The sequence below is a fragment of the Bufo bufo genome, chromosome 11, assembly GCF_905171765.1.
Source record: "Bufo bufo chromosome 11, aBufBuf1.1, whole genome shotgun sequence".
Lineage (NCBI taxonomy): Eukaryota > Metazoa > Chordata > Amphibia > Anura > Bufonidae > Bufo > Bufo bufo.
In genome coordinates, this window is record NC_053399.1 from 86158821 (window position 1) to 86183229 (window position 24409).

General features: G+C 40.0%; 2 protein-coding genes across 2 annotated transcripts; one reads left to right on the forward strand and one right to left on the reverse strand.

The window, feature by feature from the left end:
• Positions 1-7084: 7084 nt before the first annotated feature.
• On the forward strand, positions 7085-16851 carry LOC120981513 (vomeronasal type-2 receptor 26-like). The gene is made up of 3 exons (XM_040411050.1): positions 7085-7231; positions 15142-15265; positions 15938-16851. Exons 1-3 carry the CDS (start codon positions 7097-7099, stop codon positions 16849-16851), a joined length of 1173 nt encoding a protein of 390 aa, XP_040266984.1. The 5' UTR covers positions 7085-7096.
• Positions 16852-21834: 4983 nt separating this feature from the next.
• On the reverse strand, positions 21835-22782 carry LOC120981514 (olfactory receptor 6N1-like). Its single transcript, XM_040411051.1, has one exon. The coding sequence runs from the start codon at positions 22780-22782 to the stop codon at positions 21835-21837; it is 948 nt and encodes a 315-aa protein (XP_040266985.1).
• Positions 22783-24409: the final 1627 nt, after the last annotated feature.

A 24409-nucleotide genomic window follows, 5' to 3' on the forward strand; every position in this document is an offset into this window, starting at 1 on the left:
TGTGTGTAATGCTGCCTCACTGAGACATATCCCTGTTATCTACATCCTCTGGCAAAAATGTTTGTGCATCACTCATTTCTTCCAACTGATGTGTAAATAACTCCTCTGACAGATCAAGTGAAGCGGCTGTGGTGCTAGTGTTGGTGGTGGCGGCGGCGGGCGGGCGAGTTGTAACTTGAGAGGTGCCCGAAGCTGAGCTGAAGGAGGATGGTGCGTCAAGGTTCTGAGCGGAAGCTGTAGAAGATTGGGTGTCCTGTGTAAGCCAGTCAACTATGTCCTCAGAATTTTTCGAGTTCAGGGTATGTGGCCTCTGAACACTGGGCATTATTCTAGGGCCAAAGGGAATCACAGCACCACGACCACGATGGCCCCTGTGGGTTGGCCTGCCTCTGCCTGTCATTTTTTTTTAGATTAGTGGTACTATGCGTGCAAGGTACTGTGCCACCCGATATGAGTGGTGGGCAGTGGGCACAGTACAGTCTTTGGGCCTGACACTCACTGGCAGGCAACTGCAATTATATTACAGAGGGAAAATGAAATGACTTTTTGTTATCTGCAAGGCACTGTGCCACCCTATATGAGTGGTGTGCACACAGTACAGTCTGTGGGCCTGTGGCCTCTCACTCACTGGCAGGCAACTGCAATATATATATATAGATAAATAAATAAAAGCAGACTGATGTACCAGCCCTAAAAAGGGCTTTTTGGGGTGCTGTCAGGATGCTGTACTTACAGCAGAGGAGTCTTTGAGGACTGGAGTGGACACAGAACACTGGCCTAGCTAACACTTTCCCTATTAATTCAGCAGCTGCAGCAGCACTCTACCTGCTCTAACACTGCAGCTTCAGAATTAATCTAAGAGGGCTGCCGTCCTTGCTTTTTTTAGGAGGTGGAAGGGTCTGGGAGGGAGGGTATGCTGATTGGCTGGAATGTGTCTGCTGACTGTGAGGTACAGGGTCAAAGTTTGCTCAATAATGACGTATAGAGGGCAGACCGAACATCTCATATGTTCGCCCGCCGCGGCGAATGCAAACAAGTGATGTTCGCCGGTGAAAAGTTCGGGACATCTCTACTTAGGTAATAATTCTTCTATAATATGGTGTCAAATTGAGCACGTCATGATTTTTGTTTTTTGTATTCCTTAGTTTGGATCTCAGTTGACACATAAAAGTCCAGTAAGGCCCCTTTGATTGCTATGTGCACTGTATTATATCATATTGTTGTGTCTGAGACCTTACTGAGCAATTTCAGCATGCCATCTGGTGGTTTCATTTTACTAGAACTTTTCTATAGAACAATAGAAATCATACTTTTTTGTATTGTATTTCAAATTTGTGGTTTTATTGATTATAAAGCTAGCTAATAAGGTATAAATTTAGTTTTTTGGGCTTATAATTTTATTTAATTTTTTTTTTATGTTATGCTGGTATGTTTTAACAGTAGTGTTGAGTGAACTTGTGTTTTAAGTTCGGCACCTAAAGTTCGGGTTCGGGTTATCGAAGAATCGCGTTATGGATTCTGCTACCACGATTCTTTGATTACCCGAAGCCGAACTTTAGACTCCGAACTTAAAACACAAGTTTGCTGAACACTATTTAACAGTCAACTATCTCATTTTTAGCTTTGACATTACATATTTAGTGAACATATCAAGGAGACTTTTTATTATTTCTTTTTATGTTGGTATTGCAACTTCAATGGTTACTCATTTTTTCCCCCTTAACTTTGCATAAATCAATAGAAGTGGCTGTAAGTAACTTTTTACTGTAACTTATCAGAGAAAAATGCTTTGTTGAAAAATTATCAGCTGTTTCTTCTCCTCCCCCTTTTTCTAAAATTACTTTATCTCTTAAAATTCATTAGAAATCTGTCTTGAAACCAGGACAGCTCTCTGCTCACTGAATGATCAGATTACAAAAACCCTGTACAAGTCTAGGGAGAGGGGAAGGGGGAGGAGTGAGCAAAAGCTGAGTAAGATAGGACTCTAGAAGAGACTCCAAAGAGTTTACTGCAGTTAAATAGACAGTTTCTATGTGAGCCCAAGTGTTTTATATATATCAGTACAAGTCAATACTTCTCCGTAATGTCCTCCATAATCCTGGGTCTTTTTCTAAGTAAGGCAAAGTTAGGAAGCAGATTTTCCTCTACTTTCTGTGTGCAGTGAGATGGGAGCTAGTGTTCATCCAACCATGTCTAGGAGAACTGCAAACTAAAGATCTAGCATACAGATGATAACATTGCTAAAATCGCCAGTCATATAATGGCCAGAAATAGGGTTATTCCTTGTGTACATACACTATACTATTAATTAATGCAATGTGTCCTGAAGGTTTAGGTATACTTTAGCATTTTTTTTAACATAACCTAAGCTATATCTTCCAGGACATCATACCAATACCTGAAGCATTTCTTGGCCTTTATTTTCGCCATCGAGGAGATTAACAAGAGCACTGATACTCTTCCTAACATTACATTAGGATTTCAGGTCTATGACTCTTGTACCAGTGAAAATCTGGCTGTAAAAAGTGCTATGAATGTTATTTCAGAGACCGGGGAACCAATTCCAAACTATATCTGTCAGAAGAGTCAAAAGACGATAGCTGTGGTTGGACACTTGTTATCATCTTCTACCTATACCATAGCAAAGCTCACTAATCTTTATGGATATCCGCAGGTAGGTCTTTTTAAAAAAAAAAAAAACACACCTCATTTGAAATATAGATAATGTAAGTAGTTAAAAATATGTAGATCATAAGATATGCAATGCTTTATGTCACCAACATCGGTGACAAATCATTGGTGAAATACTTAAATACAGCAGAAGGATTATCATGAAGGAATCAATGTATTTTCCTTTTTTATATGGTACTAACATATTCCAAAGCCCTGTACATAGATTGTCATCAATTACCTAGATCTAAATTACAAATTGACCTTACAGAAGTTTTCAATTTGCGGAAGGAAATCAAAATAGCCAGAGATAACTCTTGCAAGCACAGAGAGAACATACAAACTCAGATTGCAACCCTAGACCCCAGTAACTATGGAGCCACCCTGCTTGTACCTTTTCAATTAAATAGGATAGTGTGTGTGTCTTAAAATTAAAAAAATAAAATAAATGGAGATCTAACTTAAAAACATCACATGCTTGCAGGCTCGACTGGCCCACAGAGGTACAGGTGAATCCCCCTGGTTGGGCCCCTAGTCTCCCACCCCCTGCACAAGTGACAAATAACACAGTAGACTTACTGCACTACATACATATATTCAATGTACAGTCGTGGCCAAAAGTTTTGAGAATTACATAAATATTGGAAATTGGAAAAGTTGCTGCTTAAGTTTTTATATTAGCAATTTTTTATATACTCCAGAATGTTATGAAGAGTGATCAGATAAATTGCATAGTCCTTCTTTGCCATGAAAATTAACTTAATCCCCCCAAAAAATTTTCACTGCATTTCATTGTTTTCATTAAAGGACCTGCTGAGATCATTTCAGTAATCGTCTTGTTAACTCAGGTGAGAATGTTGACGAGCACAAGGCTGGAGATCATTATGACAGGCTGATTGGGTTAAAATGGCAGACTTGACATGTTAAAAGGAGGGTGATGCTTGAAATCATTGTTCTTCCATTGTTAACCATGGTGACCTGCAAAGAAACGCTTGCACCCATCATTGCGTTGCATAAAAATGGCTTCACAGGCAAGGATATTGTAGCTACTAAGATTGCACCTCAATCAACAATTTATAGGATCATCAAGAACTTCAAGGAAAGAGGTTCAATTCTTGTTAAGAAGGCTTCAGGGCGTCCAAGAAAGTCCAGCAAGCGCCAGGATCGTCTCCTAAAGAGGATTCAGCTGCGGGATCGGAGTGCCACCAGTGCAGAGCTTGCTCAGGAATGGCAGCAGGCAAGTGTGAGCGCATATGCACGCACAGTGAGGCGAAGACTTTTGGAAGATGGCCTGGTGTCAAGAAGGCCAGCAAGGAAGCCACTTCTCTCCAAAAAAAACATCAGGGACAGATTGATCTTCTGCAGAAAGTATGGTGAATGGACTGCTGAGGACTGGGGCAAAGTCATATTCTCCGATGAAGCCTCTTTCCGATTGTTTGGGGCATCTGGAAAAAGGCTTGTCCGGAGAAGAAAAAGGTGAACGCTACCATCAGTCCTGTGTCATGCCAACAGTAAAGCATCCTGAGACCATTCATGTGTGGGGTTGCTTCTCATCCAAAGGAGTGGGCTCACTTACAATTTTGCCCAAAAACACAGCCATGGATAAAGAATGGTACCAAAACACCCTCCAACAGCAACTTCTTCCAACAATCCAACAACAGTTTGGTGAAGAACAATGCATTTTCCAGCATGATGGAGCACCGTGCCATAAGGCAAAAGTGATAACTAAGTGGCTCGGGGACCAAAATGTTGTCCATGGCCTGGAAACTCCAGCTCTTAATCCCATTGAGAACTTGTGGTTAATCCTCAAGAGGCAGGTGGACAAACAAAAACACACTAATTCTGACAAACTCCAAAAAGTGATTATGAAAGAATGGGTTGCTATCAGTCAGGAATTGGCCCAGAAGTTGATTGAGAGCATGCCCAGTCAAATTGCAGAGGTCCTGAAAAAGAAGGGCCAACACTGCAAATACTGACTCTTTGCATAAATGTCATGTAATTGTCGATAAAAGCCTTTGAAACGTATGAAGTGCGTGTAATTATATTTCACTACATCACAGAAACAACTGAAACAAAGATCTAAAAGCAGTCTAGCAGCAAACTTTGTAAAAACTAATATTTTTGTCATTTTCAAAACTTTTGACCACGACTGTACAGCCCCACAACCAGCCTATGCTCATATAAAAAATTTGATATATTATTAAAGACACTCCCCAGTTTATTATTATAGACACGATCAGAGCTAAGATGACTTCTAGGTATAGAGAAAAGCTAGCCAGCATCCTCTTTTCAACAGGACCTACCTTGTCAAAGGTTCTGCAGGGACCCCCAAATTCAATCATCTGGTAGCATCTTGCTGCTGTGTGAGCAGGTAATATTTGAATGTATACGTACAGTGGGCACCCAAAATAAATTTTACTAGTGGGCCCTAGGCACCCCAGTCTGACACTGCATGCTTGTTAGGATAGCTGCCATATCCACCATATAATTTGTCATAACTTGTGGTGTTGGTTATTGGGAGGGTTAATTAAATCTTTATTTATTTTTTGTTCTAGGAAAGTAAAGTAGTTAGAGTGACTTGGACCTAGAGTGCTTGTGACTTGGAGTTAGAGTCAATATGTCTGAAGCCTAATGATAAGGGAGAATGTAATGCCTGGTTTCCTGGTGGTGTAGGGTAGTGAAGGATTTATAGAACAATCCCTGGAAGTGTGGTAGGATCAAAGGGTGCATGTCAGCCTCTAGGGTGGTCTAGGTGAAAAGGTTAACATCAACACCCATAGGTGCCAAGGGTAATGAGGAACTTAAATGTATTGTTCCCTAATGGATTAGGATAGTAAAGCATTTAATGCTTTACCATTCGGTCAAGGGTAAAATAGAAATAAATGTTTTGTTCCCTGAGAGTTAAAGTTTATAAGAAGTTAGAGAATTTGTATTGCCTAGGAGACAACAACCCAAATGGACAGAACCAGTGCCCAAGTAAGAAAAAAACACCCACCTATCCTTATCTCCACCATCTCTGAGACACTTCCTCAATCCAGGCCACTTTCAGTCCCCTCCAGAAAGTTAGTGGTTTGATCCCATTTCCACTATAGCCAATCAGCGGTTACATGTGCTTTAGTAACATGTCACTAGCTCATGTGTCTTCTGAGGCCAGTGATTGGCTTCAGTGGTCGCAGGACCAAGGTAGTTTTGGTCCGGTAAGAACTGGAAACCGACAGGAATTAGGCAACAGTGAGATGATGGTGGTGCTACAGACAAAAAATACGGGTTCTATCCATTGGGGTTGTTGCTCCTAGGACTGATTGTGATTCAGGACAATGAAGGATTTAGTATGTCCTATCTGGTGTATAATGGTTTACTCATCTCTCCAGGATAAAGTCCTGTCGCCATGATAAGAAATTGAGCACTGACCACATAGAGCTGATTAGCCTATGAAATCTGTGCAGTGACAAGTAAGACAAAAGCTTCTCTTGTCTTGTCTCATCAAGTACTGTAAAGTAGAAACAATATGTATGAATATTTTGAATATTTATATCTTGCAGATAAGTTATGGAGCTTATAATTTAGCCCTTAATGACAGAGAAAAGTTTCCATTACTTCATCGAACTGTTCCAAGTCAATTATCTCAGTTTCAAGCCATTATTCAAGTCCTGCTTCACTTTGGTTGGACATGGGTCGGGATTATTACAACAGATGATGACTGCAATCAAACAGCAAGTGTAGGACTTAAAAAAAAAATGGAGAAACATGGAATTTGTGTTGACTTCTTAACATTTATTTCTGTGGATCCAGAAGGTCTTAAAGATAGTCTCCTAAAGGTTACACAAATAATCAAAAAGTCCTCTGTTAATGTTATTATTTTATACTGTATGGAGATTTTCATTATTAGTTTTCTCGGAACGAGGTCACTGGGGGTTACAGATAAAGTCTGGATAGCACCAGTAGAAATGGATAGCTTTGCAGAGAATAAACATTCTGACTTTACTAACAAGTTTCATGGATCCTTAGTCGTCACAATCGAAAAAGGAGAAATTCCGGGATTTCAGAATTTCCTGTTTCAGGCTACATATACCAATATGCCTAATAATAGTTTTGTCATCCATTTTTGGCATTTCAGTTTTGGTTGTACAGATATTTATGGCAACCTAAATATTCAGAAAATACGTGCAGGCAATACAATGTGGAGAAATCTTGTGTCACAAGATAAGGAAAATGTCTATCGCTATCCATACACAATTTATAACGCAGTTTATTTAATCTCAGAGGCGTTAAATCACATGAAATTACTGAAAAATCGTAAAAAACCAAAAGCAGAAAACTTAGTTCCTTTATTGAAACACAGGGTTAGTACAATTATTCTAAACACAATGAAAATAGAAATTATTACTGTAATTTTCTATGTTTTAGGGTAAAAAAAAAATGACTTATGGGCATCCACATGACCCTTCCGCCAAAAATAGAACAAGTCCTATTATTGTTCGCATTAGAGACCGGCCGTTCCGTTCCCCAAAGTGCGGAATGTACCAGGATCCGTGTTTTGCAGACCACAAAACATCCAAAGGTCGTATGCATGAGCCTTAATTCCTAGTGTCCATGGGATGGGGGCCCCATGTGTGCGCTATGGACCTGCATCTAGGAGGCATTTACTGTATATCAGGTACTGTTGATATGGAAAGAGATGGGAAAACCTCTTTAAGCTTTATGTTCCCAAAAATTGGAAATAAGAGGAAAAGTATTATTGCTTGTAATTTAATGTTATTAGCTCATTTTAATTTATTTTAGAAGCTGAACTTCACAGTGTAAGGCCTATTGCACACGACCGTATGGCTTTTTCAGTGTTTTGCGGTCCGTTTTTCACCAATCTGTTGTTACGTTTTTTGTTTCCGTTGTGTTTCTGTTTCTGTTCCGTTTTTCCGTTTTTCCATATGGCATATACAGTATACAGTAATTACATAGATAAAATTGGGCTGGGCATAACATTTTCAATAGATGGTTCAGCAAAAAACAGAACGGAAACGGAAGACATACGGATGCATTTCCGTATGTGTTCCGTTTTTTTTGCGGACCCATTGACTTGAATGGAGCAACGGAACGTGATTTGCGGGCAATAATAGGACATGTTCTATTTTAAAACGGAACGTAAAAACGGAAATATGGAAACGGAATGCATACGGAGTACATTCCGTTTTTTTTGCGGAACCATTGAAATGAATGGTTCCGTATACGGACCGTATACGGAACGCAAAAAACGGCCAGTAAACGGGAAAAAAAAAACGGCCGTGTGCAATAGGCCTAAGAGAAGACCAACACTTACTCTAATATGCTGAAATAGATTTATTTTAAGTCACATAGGTGCACACAGTAATAGGATAAAACGGGAGGATAGTGTTTGCTGGCATGAATACTTTAATGGAGCTGTTGGTTTCAGCTCCCCATTCAATACACATTCCTAGCTGGCTGTAGCTGTTCACTCCCCAAAAAACCTTCCTATCCAGCTGCATCTGTTCCATTTCAAATACACCTTCCTATCCAGCTGTAGCTGTTCCATTTCCAATATATCTTTCTAGCCGTATGTGGCTATTCACTCCCCAATACACCTTCCTAGCCATCTGTGGCTATTCGTTCCCCAAAACTCCTTCCTAGCTGTCTGTGGCTATTCACTCCCCAATATATATTATATTAGGGCTGTTTCACACGAGCGGATGCCGTGCGTGACATCCGCTCCGTGAATGACAGCCAAGACCCGATGCAGACTGCAGAGGCACAGAGCATTAACATGATTGATAATGCTCCGTGCCTCTCTGTGATCTCTTTACTACGAAATCACAGTGACAACTTTATCTCACTGTGATTTCGTAGTAAAGAGATCACAGAGAGGCACGGAGCATTATCAATCATGTTACTGCTCCGTGTCTCTGCTGTTCGCATCGGGTCTTGGCTGTCATTCACGGAGCGGATGTCACGCACGGTATCTGCTCGTGTGAAACAGCCCTTAGATGCACAGATAATCGTGCAGATAATCGCTAACAAGTGTTCGTAAGAATGCTCGTAACCGATGATCTGCCTCTGTAACACTGCGACGATCCATCAGGGTAAAAAAATAAATACCTTATCCATTTGATCACGTAAAGGTCATTGCGACCATCTTGATTGAAGCCAATGCCAGCCTAGTGACGTCGTACATAACCGCGTCAGAGATTTCATGCAGTATCTTCAATCAAAATGGCACAATGGCCTCTTTGCGCGCAATGCATGGGGTGAATATGTATTTTTTGTTTTTACCGCCATTTCAGGGAAATTTGATTCCTTTACCATGAGCCAAGAGTAAATTTGGCTTTGCAGCAAATAAAAAAAAATCAGAAATTCGTATTGAAGTCGATTTTTTGACTTTGATTCACTTAAAGCCCCCTGCACACGAACGTGTGCGCCCCGTGGTCGTGCTGCGGCCCGCAAAATGCACAAACTCAGTCCATTCACTTGAATGGGTCCGCGATCCGGCCGTTCCGCAAAAAGATAGGACATGTTCTATCTTTTTGCGGAACGGAAGTACGGGACGAAACCTTATTCCGCATCTCCGGATTTGCGGACCCATTCAAGTGAATGGGTCCGCATCCGTGATGCGGAATGGCCACGGAACGGCACCTGTGTATTGCGGATCCGCAAATGCGGTCCGCAATACAGCAACGGGAAGCACACGTTCGTGTGGAGGGGGCCTAACATTGATCTTGACTGAATAGAAGTGTTGACAGGTTCCTTTTCCTCACAGTCTTCTGTGTATGAACATACTAAATATATGGTTACTAAAATAGAATTCTAAGTTAATAGAATTCAACATGAATTTAAAAATAATTTGTGGCAAATCTAAATCTGAATATTTGGCGATTTGATTCAGGTAAATTTCTCAAATTGGCATTAGCCACTTTTCAGATCAGAAGACAGGAAAGATGAAGGAGGATCACATAATCCTAGTTGGTGTGGGGGTATACATAATGGCAGGCCTCTGCAGCCGAAAAACAAGACTTTTTCAGACCAATTTTTTAAACATAAAAAATCGAAGGTGTACTGCAGCCATACACTTACACAAAGTTATATATACAGTATCACTGTTGCTTTAAGATTACTAATGCTGTCTTGAAGTTAAAGAGCTTGAAATTAGTTATGTCCAAGGAGAACCCAGAATGTCATCCACAACTTTTCAGAGCAATTTTGAGCAATTTTCAATTTGGGTCAAATTTATTGTGCATTCACATAATCTTGAAACAATATAGATGTGGGCCGTGTGACATCCGTGTTGCATTGTTTTTTGTTTGTTTTTTATGACCCATTGTAACAATGACTATTCTGTATATTCTACATGTTCTAAATGATAGTGTTCTACATTATACATGTTTTATCTTTTTACGGGGCTGCGGAATGGACATACGGATGAGAACAGCACTTTGTGTTGTCTGTATTTTACGCGGCTCTATATCCAATCCGCCAAAAATGCGGATTGAATGCGGAGCAAAAATTCTGAAACAAATCGAATCCCTAATTGATTTGGCCAAATTAAATCCAAATTGCATTTCAGAAAATTCACTCATCACTAATAGTTACATAAACAGTACAGTTGAAAAAAAGACATACTGTATGTCCATCAAGACATCCTGCGATGAGTGACCCAAAAATGTTTGCATTTCTCAGTAGGGCATTGCAAATAACATAATGATATTTTCTTTTTTTCCAACCTTGTCACTTTGTGCCACTCATTTTAGAAAATCTTGGGCCAAGAGGAAAGGTAAAGTATGTATGTAACATTCTGTGGATGCAATGTTTCCATGACATATAAGAGGGTCCCAGTGCAGGGGAATTGGGGTAGAATTTTTTATTTTATTTCTCAAGCTTTTTTGTTTCAGTTGTTTTTTTTATTTTTATTATACTATTGCACCTATTTTTTTTCTTGGCCTGCACATCCTTTCCCTTTGACCCAACCCCTTTTAAAAAGGAAGATGGACATTGACATCCAGGGATTTGATTTGTGGATCAATATAGCAGGATTACAGGTTGGACTTGATGGACTTTTGTCTTTTTCCAACTCTAATAACTATGTAACTATGCAACTTGGATAACAGATAAAGAAAAGGAGTGTAAGTCTCGAAAATTCTCCTCCCCATTGATCCACAAAAAGAAAAAAATATACTGGCCCAAATTTACTAATGGGCCCATCAAAAATCTGTCTAAAAAAGTGGATTACTTTGTCATAATTTGGCGAATAATTTTTACAGACAGATTTTTTAGGTCGACACGTGAGTAAATCTAGCACATTGTATGGCACTGATCCCTTTGTGTTTTACCTCTACTAATATTAGTTTTTTTTATTTCCTTCAGCTTAACTATTACTTAAAACATGTAAGGCTAAAGGCTTCATCGGGTGCAGACATTTTTATCAACGAGGAAGGATTTGTTGATGGGAATTTTGAGATTTTGAACTTTGTTGAACACTCAAATAGCAATATATCAAAACCCATTGTTGGTATCTGGTCATCTTCTTCTAACCAAGTTGAAATAAACAAGAGTGCCATAGTCTGGAATAAATTCTTCAATGAGGTAGTAAGCATTCAATGTGTATTTTATGCTCTTATTTAAAGGGAAATTGCCAGCTCGATTTCGGCACACAGTCTGCATATAGTACCATAAAAATCTGGTCATGTTGCTCCAGAAGGGCTTCTTGTGCATTCCTTCTAACTTGTCAATATGCAGAAAATCATCTACAATCCATGCTCCCAACCAATGAAATGTATTGGTTACATGTCAAGGAGACTGAAGCTTTCCTCCTCGAAGTCAAGCTTTCCCACCTTCTTCGGCTTGATTGATGTTCCCTATTAGTGTTGAGCAAATCAAAGTTAACGTAGTAGACTTCTATCCGAATTTCAGGAAAAATTCCATTCGCCGCAAAGCCGAATTTCCTCATGCTTCATAGTAGCAAATCAATTTTCCCTGAACATACTTACCTCATCCATTTGTGCTGAAGAGTCCACTGCGGCCATCTTGATTGAAGATCTTGCACAAAATTGTGTGCCCGGTGGCGTTTGACGTCACCATGCCGGCCAGCTTGATGACGTGCACCACGCAAGATTTTATGCTGGATCTTCAATCAAGATGGCCACTGCGGTCTCTTCGCAATCAAATGGATGAGGTGAGTATTTTTATTTATTTATTTTTTAACAGATTTACCCCTGACAACCCTCAATGGTCATCTCAGATGCCATGATCAGCAATGGGTCAGTTCAGGACATTTACCAGTGTCACACATCATAAGTGCACCTTTAAAAGTATTCTATTTGCTAAAACAAACCAAATTCTCACTCTTGGCATTGGAAGCCAAAAGTAGCAAAATTTTTAACAAATTGTCATGTGCGCGAAAAAATCTGTCACAAACTTACCTGTCTGGGCTCCAGTGGTGAGATCTCCCTTTTGGGAGAGACACTCTGCTAAGCCACATTCCCTGGTGATGCGACAGCATCCTTAGCAACAGGATGCAATGCTCTGTTTCACCCTGCAGCGGGAGTGTGCTGAAGGAGATAAGCAGCAGACTGATTGCTCAGCTGCTCTATTCCTATGTGCTGTGTTCTAACTAATGGAGCGCCGAGTCATGACCTATTAGGTTATGATCCTGGGACTCTGCGATCAATTTAAATTCCTTCCTGGTCATACACCAGAGCCAGTGATAGTCTCTGAATCACTAGCTGTGTTTCTGGTTCCTGTGCTTTTTAGATTGCTCATACTTCTGACAAATCTCTGTCTCTTGTTTAGTACTTTGTGGTCTGTCTGATTCTGATCTTGGCTTGTCTTCTGACCACTCTCTGTCTCTCATTTGGTACTGTGTGGTCCTTCTGGTTCTGATCTCGGTTTGTCTTCTGACCATTCTCCGTCTCTTGTTTGGTTCTGCATAGCCTGTCTAGTTCTGAGCCATATATGTATGACCCTGTTTTTGTGTTTTGTCTCTTGATGTTTGTGTGTGGTATTTGGGAGAAAACGTTGAAGTTGTTACTTCAACTAATATGTATCTCAAATCTATGTCTAGCTTAGAAACGTTATCCTCTAAAAGTGGCTAGGAACAAGCAGAAGGCTCATGTTCAGCTATTTCCATGGCTCCGATTAATTTCCATGTACAATGGCTGCATATACAGCACGACAATGAGACATAAGCCCATTGTTCTTGGTAATGGTGTAGTTTTCATCCCCAAAATCCCATCTATCCCATACTATAAGTTCATAACTGTAAAAAGGGTTTTGTGGGATGACATCTTTAAGACTATATCAGAAGCAAAATTTATAAAGCAATAACATTATCAAATTGGAAATGTCCAAGGTTAGTGCTAAACAAATCAAGGTGTCCAAATTGAACTTCTATCCAAATTTCAGGAAAAATTTGATCTGCCACAAAGCCAAATTTCCTCATGCTTCGTGGTAACAAATAGATTTTTCCTGAAATGGCGGTAAAAATAATTTAAAAAAACATACTTACCTCATCCATTTGATCGTGAAGGGGCCGCTGTGGCCATCTTGTTTGAAGATCCAGCACAAAATCTTGTGCACAGTAATGTGTGATATCACAACACCAGCCAGTAAGATGACGTCATCACACACCACGCAAGATTTTGAGCTGGATCTTCAAGCAAGATGGATGTGGTGGCCTCTGGGCTCAAATTGATAAGGTAAGTATAGTTTTTTTTTAAATGATCAACCCCTGAAATACTTTAATATTAATCTCAGATGCCGTGATCAGCGGTGAACACGGCATCTGAGAGGTTCAATGACGGAGGGCGACACAATCGCCGTTCCCCAACATTGCACCCGCTACTTACAAATAGTGATGGACGAACATCGGCCGGGACAGTTTGCGAACGCGATCAAATGTTAGCAAACCGCAAGTTTGCGGAGGGCCCCATTCGCTTTAATGGCAGGCGAACCTGAAAAACCTTCAGCTCATATTTGCAGCCACCAAATAGTCCCACAACATGGACAGTGACATACTAGAGGGGGATCAATGAAAAAAATTCCAACAAAAAATATGTATCTTAATCAGGGGACATTTTTATGCGTCTTAAAGGGAAATTCTCTGAAATGTGCCCTGTTGGAGCTTTGAAAAATGTTATTTTAGGCCACAGGAGTAGGGTCCTTAAAAATTATGCATTCACCTGACATAAAAAAAAAAATCTGATTATGTAGCTCGAGGTACATTATGCGGTCAATGGATAAAAATTTTATTGTAGGCCACTGGACTACAGGCCCCAAACATTAGGCCTTCACTGGACAGAAAAGATCAAGTGATTATGTGGCCAGAGATATATTACACGGTCAATAGATATCAATTTTACTGCAGGCCAGTACAAATACATATGTTTAAGTACTAAAAAATTTAAAATTGGATTAAAAACATCCCCCCTCTTGAAAAAAACCCTAATGATAATAGTTGCAATTCAATAACATGTGGTCGTCACTGGTGTTGAATTCCTCCAAGGCCCCAACTATTAGGCATTCTCTGTACAGAAAAGAACAAGTAAGTAAGTGGCTGGAGGTAGATTACGCGGTCATTGGATATCAATTTTACAGCAGCAAAACCGCAAACAAATGCTGCACTACCCAAATGCACTATATAGAAAGTATATAATTGGTATATAACACCCCTGCCTCAATCACTTTTTTGGGGGGGGCAACTGGTATATCACACCAGTTGAAATTATTTGTTCCATTAGCGTTTTTCACTCTGTGTAGCTGCGGTATCGCAGCAGAACCGCACACAACTGCTGCACAATACAAATACACTATAATATACTTTCTATGTTAGAAAGTATATTATAAGTATATTACACCACTCAGTAAGTCACACCTATCGATAGCACAACTATACCAGTCCTTAAAAGGAGTTTTGTGGCCCTATTAGCTAGTGTTTGGTGTCCCTAACAGCCTGTCCCTGTTCCACGCAGCAACCACTCCCCACACTGTCAAAAGACTGAATGTAAAATGGCGTCCAGATCAGGTTTATTTATAAGGTAGGGGGTATGTCCATGTGCTGAAACATCTCAATTGGCTGTCCTGTACCACCTGATGGATGTGTCATGGGTCAAAGTTCTTCACAATGTAAAAGAATATGGCACCGGCGGACATCGTCATATGTTCAGCGAACTGCGAACGAGCAAAGTTCGCCGACAAACGACTGCCGGGCGAACCACAAGGCCATCTCTACTTACAAAGAAATTTGCTTTGTGACAAATAAATTTGTCACAAAACAAATGTTTTTGTAAAATTTCACAAAGGAGCCAAATCAAATTTTTTGGAACTTTACTCATCACTATCCAAGGTATTGAACTACAATGAGAACTCCACCTTCCTAAGACTAGGTTGTTGTATACTTGTTAACATCACACAAACCATCCATGAGTTTGTAAATGAAGCATTGAACCATTTTCCTTGTCTTTTTTCCTCTAGACTCCACAATCTTTGTGCAGTTATCCTTGTTCTCTGGGATATAGAAAGTCTCTTAAAACTGGTAATCTGGCATGCTGCTTTGACTGTGTACAGTGTAATGATGGGGAGATAACAAGTGGTGCAGGTATGTACAGAAGCCTCGTTTCTAGGGGCATAGCTAGCTACTTTAACAAATCTGGGGCTCAATCTCTGTCCACCACAAGAGTAATCCCACCATAGACTTTTATTAGAAATGTAAATAGATATTTATAGAAGTAAATATGCCATAAAAGCTTTGGAACAACCCATTCTCATCTCTGTTGTAAAAGTCTTTACACATATGTGGTCACTCCCTATCAAAGAGAATAAAAGTTATGGTAAAATGCAAGTGAGCATGCTTGCTTTAATGAACAGTGACTGTTCAGGACTAGGGAACCACTAAGCTACCAGGGTTTTAGAGGCTCCAAAAGGCTAGAAGACCATTTTAAACAACACTGATATGCAGTCTTGGCCAAAATTACTGATCCTCAAATGCTGTCATACCACCATGGAAAGCTTTACAATTACTGTCATACAATGCAAATATTGTACAAAGCCTAATGAAAAGGGCAACATGTGGGAAAAAGTCCCTTATACTGTATTTCTAACATACTGTAGTGGTAACAGGAGATTTGAACATAAAGAGGAAGAAAAGAAAGGAGAGGAAGAAGAAAGAGCGGAAAAAGAAAGGGCAGGAGGGAAGGAAAAAAGCAAATGAAGGGAAAGAAGGAATTAAGGAAGTAAGGATACGGTAAATATGATTGTATTTGCTTTTCAGCTATGGAAACCTGTGAAAGTTGTCCTGAAGATCAATGGCCTAGTCCTACTAGAAATAAATGTATTAAACGACCTCTGCATTACCTATCCTTTGAGGAGGTTTTAGGAATGTCGTTAGTGGTCATAGCCACCGTCTTCTTTGGAACTGCCTCATCAGTACTTTGGGTTTTTATTAAATACAGGAATACTCCTCTAGTCAAAGCCAACAACCAAAACCTGAGCTATGCTCTCCTGGTGTCTTTGATGATTTGTTTTCTTCTATCCTTCATATTTATTGGACAACCTAAAGAACTGACTTGCCTCATGAGACAAACCACTTTTGTCTTTGTCTTTGCTGTCGCCATTTCTTCTGTTCTAGGCAAAACATTGACCGTTCTTGTTGTGTTTAATACTACAAAACCTGGAAGCAAATTAAGAAAATGTGTAGGATCGAGGATCTCTACTGGACTTGTCATTCTGTGTTCTTTGGGTGAATTAATCATATGTCTAACTTGGCTGATCTTTGCTCCACCATTTGTTGAACTCGATACTAAGACTATTCCTGGGACAATTATAGTTCAATGTAACGAAGGCTCCATTATTGCCTTCTATGTTGCAGTCTCATATATTGGGGCTTTAGCAGTTTTTTGTTTTATTGTTGCATTTATATCTCGGAAGCTTCCAGACACTTTCAACGAGGCCCAACACATTACATTCAGTATGCTGGTGTTCTGTAGTGTTTGGATGTCCTTCATCCCCACGTATCTGAGCACAAAAGGAAAATATATGGTGGCTGTAGAGATCTTTGCTATATTGGCTTCTAATGGAGCATTACTGTGCTTTATATTCTTCCCCAAATGTTATATCATACTTCTAAGGCCTGATCGTAATACAAAAAGAGATATTAAAGTAAAAATATTTAAAATTTATGGATAGATTTTATCCTAAGAAAATATAAATTAATGTAGGATCCTGAAAGTAAATCTCTGACTTATGCTTCCCTTGTCTGGTGTGTGAGTTTTGGTGGTTGGTCAGGTTTGCAGTTTTGCCACATTCTTTCCATTTTGTTTTAATAAATTGAATTGCACATTATGAAATGCTTCAAGTTTTGGATTGTTTTAACCCTACTTTAATCTATGCTTTTCCTCTACTTTGTCTCTGAACTGTTTCTATTTACAGTTGAGGTGTATTTACAGTTTCAAGAAAAAGTATGTGAACCCTTAGGAATGATATGGATTTTTGCACAAATTGGTCATAAAATGTGATCTGATCTTCATCTAAGTCACAACAATAGACAATCACAGTCTGCTTAAACTAATAACACACAAAGAATTAAATGTTACCACGCTTTTATTGAACACACCATGTAAACATTCACAGTGCAGGTGGAAAAAGTATGTGAACCCCTAGACTAATGACATCTCCAAGAGCTAATTGGAGTGAGGTGTCAGCCAACTTGAGTCCAATCAATGAGATGAGACTGGAGGTGTTGGTTACAGCTGCCCTGCCCTATAAGCACACACCAGTTCTGGGTTTGCTTTTCACAAGAAGCATTGCCTGATGTGAATTATGCCTCGCACAAAAAAGCTCTCAGAAGACCTACGATTAAGAATTTTTGACTTGCATAAAGCTGGAAAGGGTTATAGACGTATCTCCAAAAGCCTTGCTGTTCATCAGTCCACAGTAAGACAAATTGTCTATAAATAGAGAAAGTTCAGCACTGCTTCTACTCTCCCTAGGTGAAGTGCGGATGCGGTGCGATTTTCACGCACGGTTGCTAGGAGACGATCGGGATGGAGACCCGATCATTATTATTTTCCCTTATAACATGGTTATAAGGGAAAATAATAGCATTCTGAATACAGAATGCATAGTAAAACAGCGCTGGAGGGGTTAAAAAATAAATAAAAATAATTTAACTCACCTTAGTCCACTTGATCGTGTAGCCCGGCATCTGCTTCTGTCTCCTTTGTTGAATAGGACCTGTGGTGAGCATTAATTACAGTTACAGGACCTTTGATGACATCACTCCGGTCATCACATGGTACGTCACATGATCTTTTACCATGGTGATGGATCATGTGATGACCGGAGTGACGTCATCAAAGGTCCTGGAATAAATGCTCAGCACAGAAGGAGACAGACAAGATGCCGGCAGCGCCAGCAAGTGGATTAAGGTGAGTTTTTCTTTTTTTTTTTTTAACCCCTCCAGCGCTAGTTTACTATGCATTCTGTATTCAGAATGCTATTATTTTCCCTGTTATTTTCCCTGTCCTTAGGGACAGTGTACAGTCACAATCAAGCTTTTATGCTAGTGTCAGGGATAGTGAAGTGAAAAGCTAGAAAAAAGAATAATTGTGTAGAATAGGGAAAGGCAGGGAAAGCTTTAAGCCAGGGAGTGAGAAGTGAGAAGTGAGAAGCTGAGGCTGAGTGTACCTGGCTGCCTTCTAGCTGCATTTACTGCCTTATAACACAGTGCAGTTGCTGCAGAACCTCAGAAGCAGCTACCTACAACATGTGCTTTACCATTCAAAGGATAAATAGCATTTGAAATCTCAGTGAAAACAGCTGAAGTACTAGTCCAAAATCTGTGTCAGGGCATCTCCGTGTGGTTAATTTTTTTTTGGCAGGGGGTAGGTAAAAATAGAATATATGTGTGTCTTACAATACAGAGGGTAGTGGGTTTACATTTCTGAGTCATAACGTGAAATACTAGTCTAAAATCTGTATTGGTGCTTCTCCAGACAGTTTATTTGTTGAGGGTTGGTGAAAATAACAATGTACAGTCGTGGCCAAAAGTTTTGAGAATTACATAAATATTGGAAATTGGAAAAGTTGCTGTTTAAGTTTTTATAATAGCAATTTGCATATACTCCAGAATGTTATGAAGAGTGATCAGATGAATTGCATAGTCCTTCTTTGCCATGAAAATTTACTTATTCCCCAAAAAAACTTTACACTGCATTTCATTGCTGTCATTAAAGAACCTGCTGAGATCATTTCAGTAATCGTCTTGTTAACTCAGGTGAGAATGTTGACGAGCACAAGGCTGGAGATCATTATGTCAGGCTGATTGGGTTAAAGTGGCAGACTTGACATGTTAAAAGGAGGGTGATGCTTGAAATCATTGTTCTTCCATTGTTAACCATGGTGACCTGCAAAGAAACGCGTGCAGCCATCATTGCGTTGCATAAAAATGGCTTCACAGGCAAGGATATTGTGGCTACTAAGATTGCACCTCAATCAACAATTTATAGGATCATCAAGAACTTCAAGGAAAGAGGTTCAATTCTTGTTAAGAAGGCTTCAGGGCCTCCAAGAAAGTCCAGCAAGCGCCAGGATCGTCTCCTAAAGAGGATTCAGCGGCGGGATCGGAGTGCCACCAGTGCAGAGCTTGCTCAGGAATGGCAGCAGGCAGGTGTGAGCACATCTGCACGCACAGTGAGGCGAAGACTTTTGGAAGATGGCCTGGTGTCAAAAAGGGCAGCAAAGAAGCCACTTATCTCCAAAAAAAACATCAGGGACAGATTGATCTTCTGCAGAAAGTATGGTGAATGGACTGCTGAGGACTGGGGCAAAGTCATATTCTCCGATGAAGCCTCTTTCCGATTGTTTGGGGCATTTGGAAAAAGGCTTGTCCGGAGAAGAAAAGGTGAGCGCTACCATCAGTCCTGTGTCATGCCAACAGTAAAGCATCCTGAGACCATTCATGTGTGGGGTTGCTTCTCATCCAAGGGAATGGGCTCACTCACAATTTTGACCAAAAAGACAGCCATGAATAAAGAATGGTACCAAAACACCCTCCAACAGCAACTTCTTCCAACAATCCAACAACAGTTTGGTGAAGAACAATGCACTTTCCAGCACGATGGAGCACCGTGCCATAAGGCAAAAGTGATAACTAAGTGGCTCGGGGACCAAAACGTTGACATTTTGGGTCCATGGCCTGGAAACTCCCCAGATCTTAATCCCATTGAGAACTTGTGGTCAATCCTCAAGAGGCGGGTGGACAAACAAAAACCCACTAATTCTGACAAACTCCAAGAAGTGATTATGAAAGAATGGGTTGCTATCAGTCAGGAATTGGCCCAGAAGTTGATTGAGAGCATGCCCAGTCGAATTGCAGAGGTCCTGAAAAAGAAGGGCCAACATTGCAAATACTGACTCTTTGCATACATGTCATGTCATGTAATTGTCGATAAAAGCCTTTGAAACGTAGGAAGTGCGTGTAATTATATTTCACTACATCACAGAAACAACTGAAACAAATACTGTACGTGTGTCTTACAATGTGAAAAGGTGAACTACTAGTCTGAAATCCGTGTCAGGGCACCTCCAGACAGTTTTTTTTTTTTTTTTGGGGGGGGGGGGGGGGGGGGGAATAGTATATATGTGTGTCTTATAATACAAAGAGTAGCAGTTTACATCTCTGAGTAATAACGTGAAATATTGTCTGCCGGTCTGCTGCCAAAATGCTTAATCTTCGACATTCCAACCCACTGGATTTCAACATCGTGTATGCAAGAGTGTCTGTATGAGCAGCAGGAAGCCATGAACAATTTTGTCATGCATCAGTCTGCCTCAGCAGGGAGCATGTGTTTCCAGGTCGGGCAGTGGCAGCTCCTGCAGTTCATGTTGCAATTGTCCCTCATTTTCCTCATATTTGTCTTAGAATAGACAATGATGCTTATCCAGCAAGGGGTGATGGATGAAGAAGAACAGCTAATGCATCTTATACCTACCAGATGTTGCAGGGTTAACACACAAACTCTTAACGCATCGTGTTATCTTGAAACAAAAGCCATTGAAATGCAATTGAAGGTGTTTGCTTAACGCATTTAGTTTAGATAACACGTCTCATAAAGCATTTGTGTCTCTACTACATCCGTACCTAAACTTTGGCCTTTGTCTGGCGCATACCCTGTTCCCTGACCCCATATATTTCTGGGCGGGCAGGCAGACTGGAAAAGTGGCCCGAACTGGCACAGTATGCTCTCTTTCTTCCTTTTTGCCCAGCCTCCAGTGTCTCGGAAAGGGTTTTCAGCATTGTAGGGTGTGTGTGTGGTGACACCTAAATAGATCAATTTGTCCTCTGCCAGTGTTAAAAACATCCCTTTTGTCAACTGAAACAAGCCTGGATTTGGGAGGTTTTTCACACTGCTCCGGCTGAGGCAGAAGAATAAATCTGGGATTGCTGACGGTGCCTACCATCATGTTCTGTATGGCTGCTGCTGCTGCCTCCATCATGCCACTGCTACTGCCTGCCTAGCATCATGTTCCATTCGGCTGCTTCTGCTGCTGCCTCCTTTATGCCACTGCTACTGACTGCCTACCAACATGTTTCATATGGCTAGTGCTGTCTCCATCATGCTGCTGCCTGCCTGCCAACATGTACCATATGGCTTCTGCTGCCACCCCTCGCTGCTAATCCCCTACTGCGCCACTATTAACATTATACATCTGCCTCTGCTACCACTACTGTTGATACTACTACCCATGGACAGCTGATATACTGCCTTGTATGTTTCATGCTATTCTGATTCGGTTGCCACTACTATTGCAGCTGCATGCCACTATATATGTACCATTTTCCACATCCACACTACACTGCACTGCTGCTGCTCCCAATTAAAAGGGATAATATTTATAGGCTCATTCACAATAAGACACTTTTCTTTCTGAATTAACACTTGTGCGTGTCATATGGGCAGGGCACCATGTGCATTTAAACACCATCTGCACAAATATACGTGCTTACCCAATCTGATTCGGCACAAACCGATTCGGGTCTGAACCAATCTTTTTCAAAAATTCTGCGAACCGTAACCGAACTGAACATCGACAGGTTCGCTCATCTCTAATGTGAACTAATCTTGGTGGAAATACTAATCTAGTGCATTTTATCTAAAATTGGTTGAATTAAAGTATTTCACTCTCTACTATTAGTCTTATGAACCGGTTTAATAAATTCCAGGAAACCTTCTTCACGTCTCTGTTCCTAAAGGTGTAAATGAAGGGATTGATTGTTGGAGTGATTGCTGTATACATAAAAGCAAGATACTTATCATAATGGCTGCCTTTGGGTTTGATATACACAATGATGGCTGTACCAAAGAAGAGGCTGGCTACGATGAGATGAGATGTGCAGGTGGAGAAGGCTTTCCTTTTACCCTCTTCACTCTTGATCTTGGTAACAGTCTTTATGATACAGACATAGAACCCTAGGATTATGAGGAAAGGTAGAACAATACCAGTGACAGCTGCTAAGCTTGTGGACATACTGCTTACGAAAGAATCAGAACAGGCCAAGTTTTGTAAGGGAGCCATGTCACAAAAAAAGTGGTCAATAACATTAGGACCACAGAATTCTAACTGTGCTGTAATAATGTTTGGTACTAAAATAATGCTAAATCCAAAGACCCATGGAAGCATGGCCAGTCTAACACAAGCTGTATGAGTCATGATTGTTGGATAACGTAAGGGGTTATTAATAGCCTGATGTCGGTCATATGCCATCACCATAAGGAGATAGCATTCGGTGACCCCCAAGGAGTCGAAAACATACATTTGTGTAAAACAGCCACTAAAAGATATTGTGTTTTTATGTCCAATTAAAATGTCCAAAAGTTTCAGAACAGTGACCGAGACAAACATGATTTCCAAAATGGAGAACACACTGATGAAAAAATACATCGGGTTATGAAGTGAATGTTCTATTTTAACAACAATGATTATTGCAAAATTTCCCAGAAGACAAGTCACATAGGTCAGCAGAAAAAACAGGAAAAGAAAAATCTGGACCTGCTGCAAATCGGCAAAGGCCAATAAAATGAACTCTTCAACCACGGTTTTATTTTTCTGCAGCATTTCTCTGAAAAAAGGCAAAGTTATGAAAATTATAATTCTTTACAACATATATATCTTGTAAGTCTTGATCACAAAAATATTACTTTTTTTCTGTTAAATGGATGATCCATAATTAGAAATTATGTTTTCATTTTTTCTTTTTCTTTTTTGGGACTGTGGCGAGATTTACTAATCCTATAGATGGCATTCAGTTAGACAAGCTGTCTAGACCTACACCAGATTTATCCCAGTGCCTCTGGCAGAATGATAAATGTGGTACATGCATAGACAATTTTTGTCTAACTCTGTATGAACTATCGGTTATCTTACTGAATTTTACACAAAAGTGCGGTGCAACGTTGACGCAAAATATCCTTTACCATGAAGCGATGCCTCTTTTTCAGACTAGGTGCAGAAACTTTCCCTAAACTTGGATGTGCTAAGATTTGCCACTTTTTAGCATATAATGTACATACAGATGTAGTAGAGTTATCACTCATGATTTATGAGACGTGTTATCTAAACTAACATGCATTAAGCAAACACCTTCAATTGCTTTTCAATGGCTTTTGTCTCAAGATAACGCAATGAGTTAAGAGCTTGAGTGCTAACCCTGCTACATCCGTACAATGTATGCCGTAATTTAGGTGCGCTTACAGTAAATGTGGGCCTCTGGTTTTAATTGATTTTAAAGGCTATGTACACCTAGCCTTATTGGGGGGCAATTTTTTTTTGATGATTGTATTTGACTCATTTTGGGCTAAAAGTCATTTTATCATTTGGTCTTTATTAAAAATATGGAGCCGTTCTGTCACAAAGGGTTAACAGTTTTTATATACTTTCATTTGTCCTCTAATAACCCTTATTTCTAAATTACTAAGAGGTCATACAAATGGAATGCATTCTTATCAGTAAGATAATGATTGAGCTTTGATGAGTGTTTATAATGTCAGAGAACAGAGATAAGGAGCCCGTCAGCTCTCCAACTGATGGAAAAGACAGAATAATTGCGTTCCCTCTATTAGACCATCTCAGCTCTATACAGAAAAAAGAACTTCCTACTTTTAATAAAGATCAATAGTAAAAAAAAAAATTTTACCTCATAATGACTACAATGCAATAATAAATTGCCCCCAAAGGTCTAAATAGCCTTTAAGGGTATGTCCAGGCAGTTCTACATTGCATCTCTTACTTGAATATTCTTTTGTTAGCATCTCAAATGGGATTATGCCATGATTGATGTAAAAAAAATTGTTTTTTAACAAAGCTAGAACTAGCCCTGTACCACACATGTGTCCAGAGATCTCCATATTCACTGCTTCAATGCTCTACTATATTATCTTCAGCCTGGTAGCTCAGGTGTGGGTCCTTTCTGCTGCAGCTCTCTCCCTGTAACTGCCATATCTTCTAACAGAGCATATGGCTGGGGGCAGTTAAAAAATTTAACTGAGAGCATTCGACCAGTTCAGTGAGACAGACAAAAAACAAAGAGAAGAACAAACAGCAGGTGGCACTATACAGATAAAAAAAAAAAATAGCTCACTGGCTGTACTACAGTGCCTTGGAAGAGTATTCATACCCCTTGAACTTTTCCATATTTTTTCACGTTACTCCCACACACTTAAATGCATTTTGTGTGATAGACCAA

Bases quoted from the DNA above. Each gene is read 5' to 3' on its own strand.
- LOC120981513 (XM_040411050.1), top strand. From the start codon at position 7,097: ATGGGCATCCACATGACCCTTCCGCCAAAAATAGAACAAGTCCTATTA. The intron at 7,232-15,141 runs GTCGTATGCATG...TTTTTCCTCTAG, and splicing joins AGACCACAAAACATCCAAAG to ACTCCACAATCTTTGTGCAG. The intron at 15,266-15,937 runs GTATGTACAGAA...TTTGCTTTTCAG, and splicing joins GGAGATAACAAGTGGTGCAG to CTATGGAAACCTGTGAAAGT.
- LOC120981514 (XM_040411051.1), bottom strand. From the start codon at position 22,782: ATGCTGCAGAAAAATAAAACCGTGGTTGAAGAGTTCATTTTATTGGCC.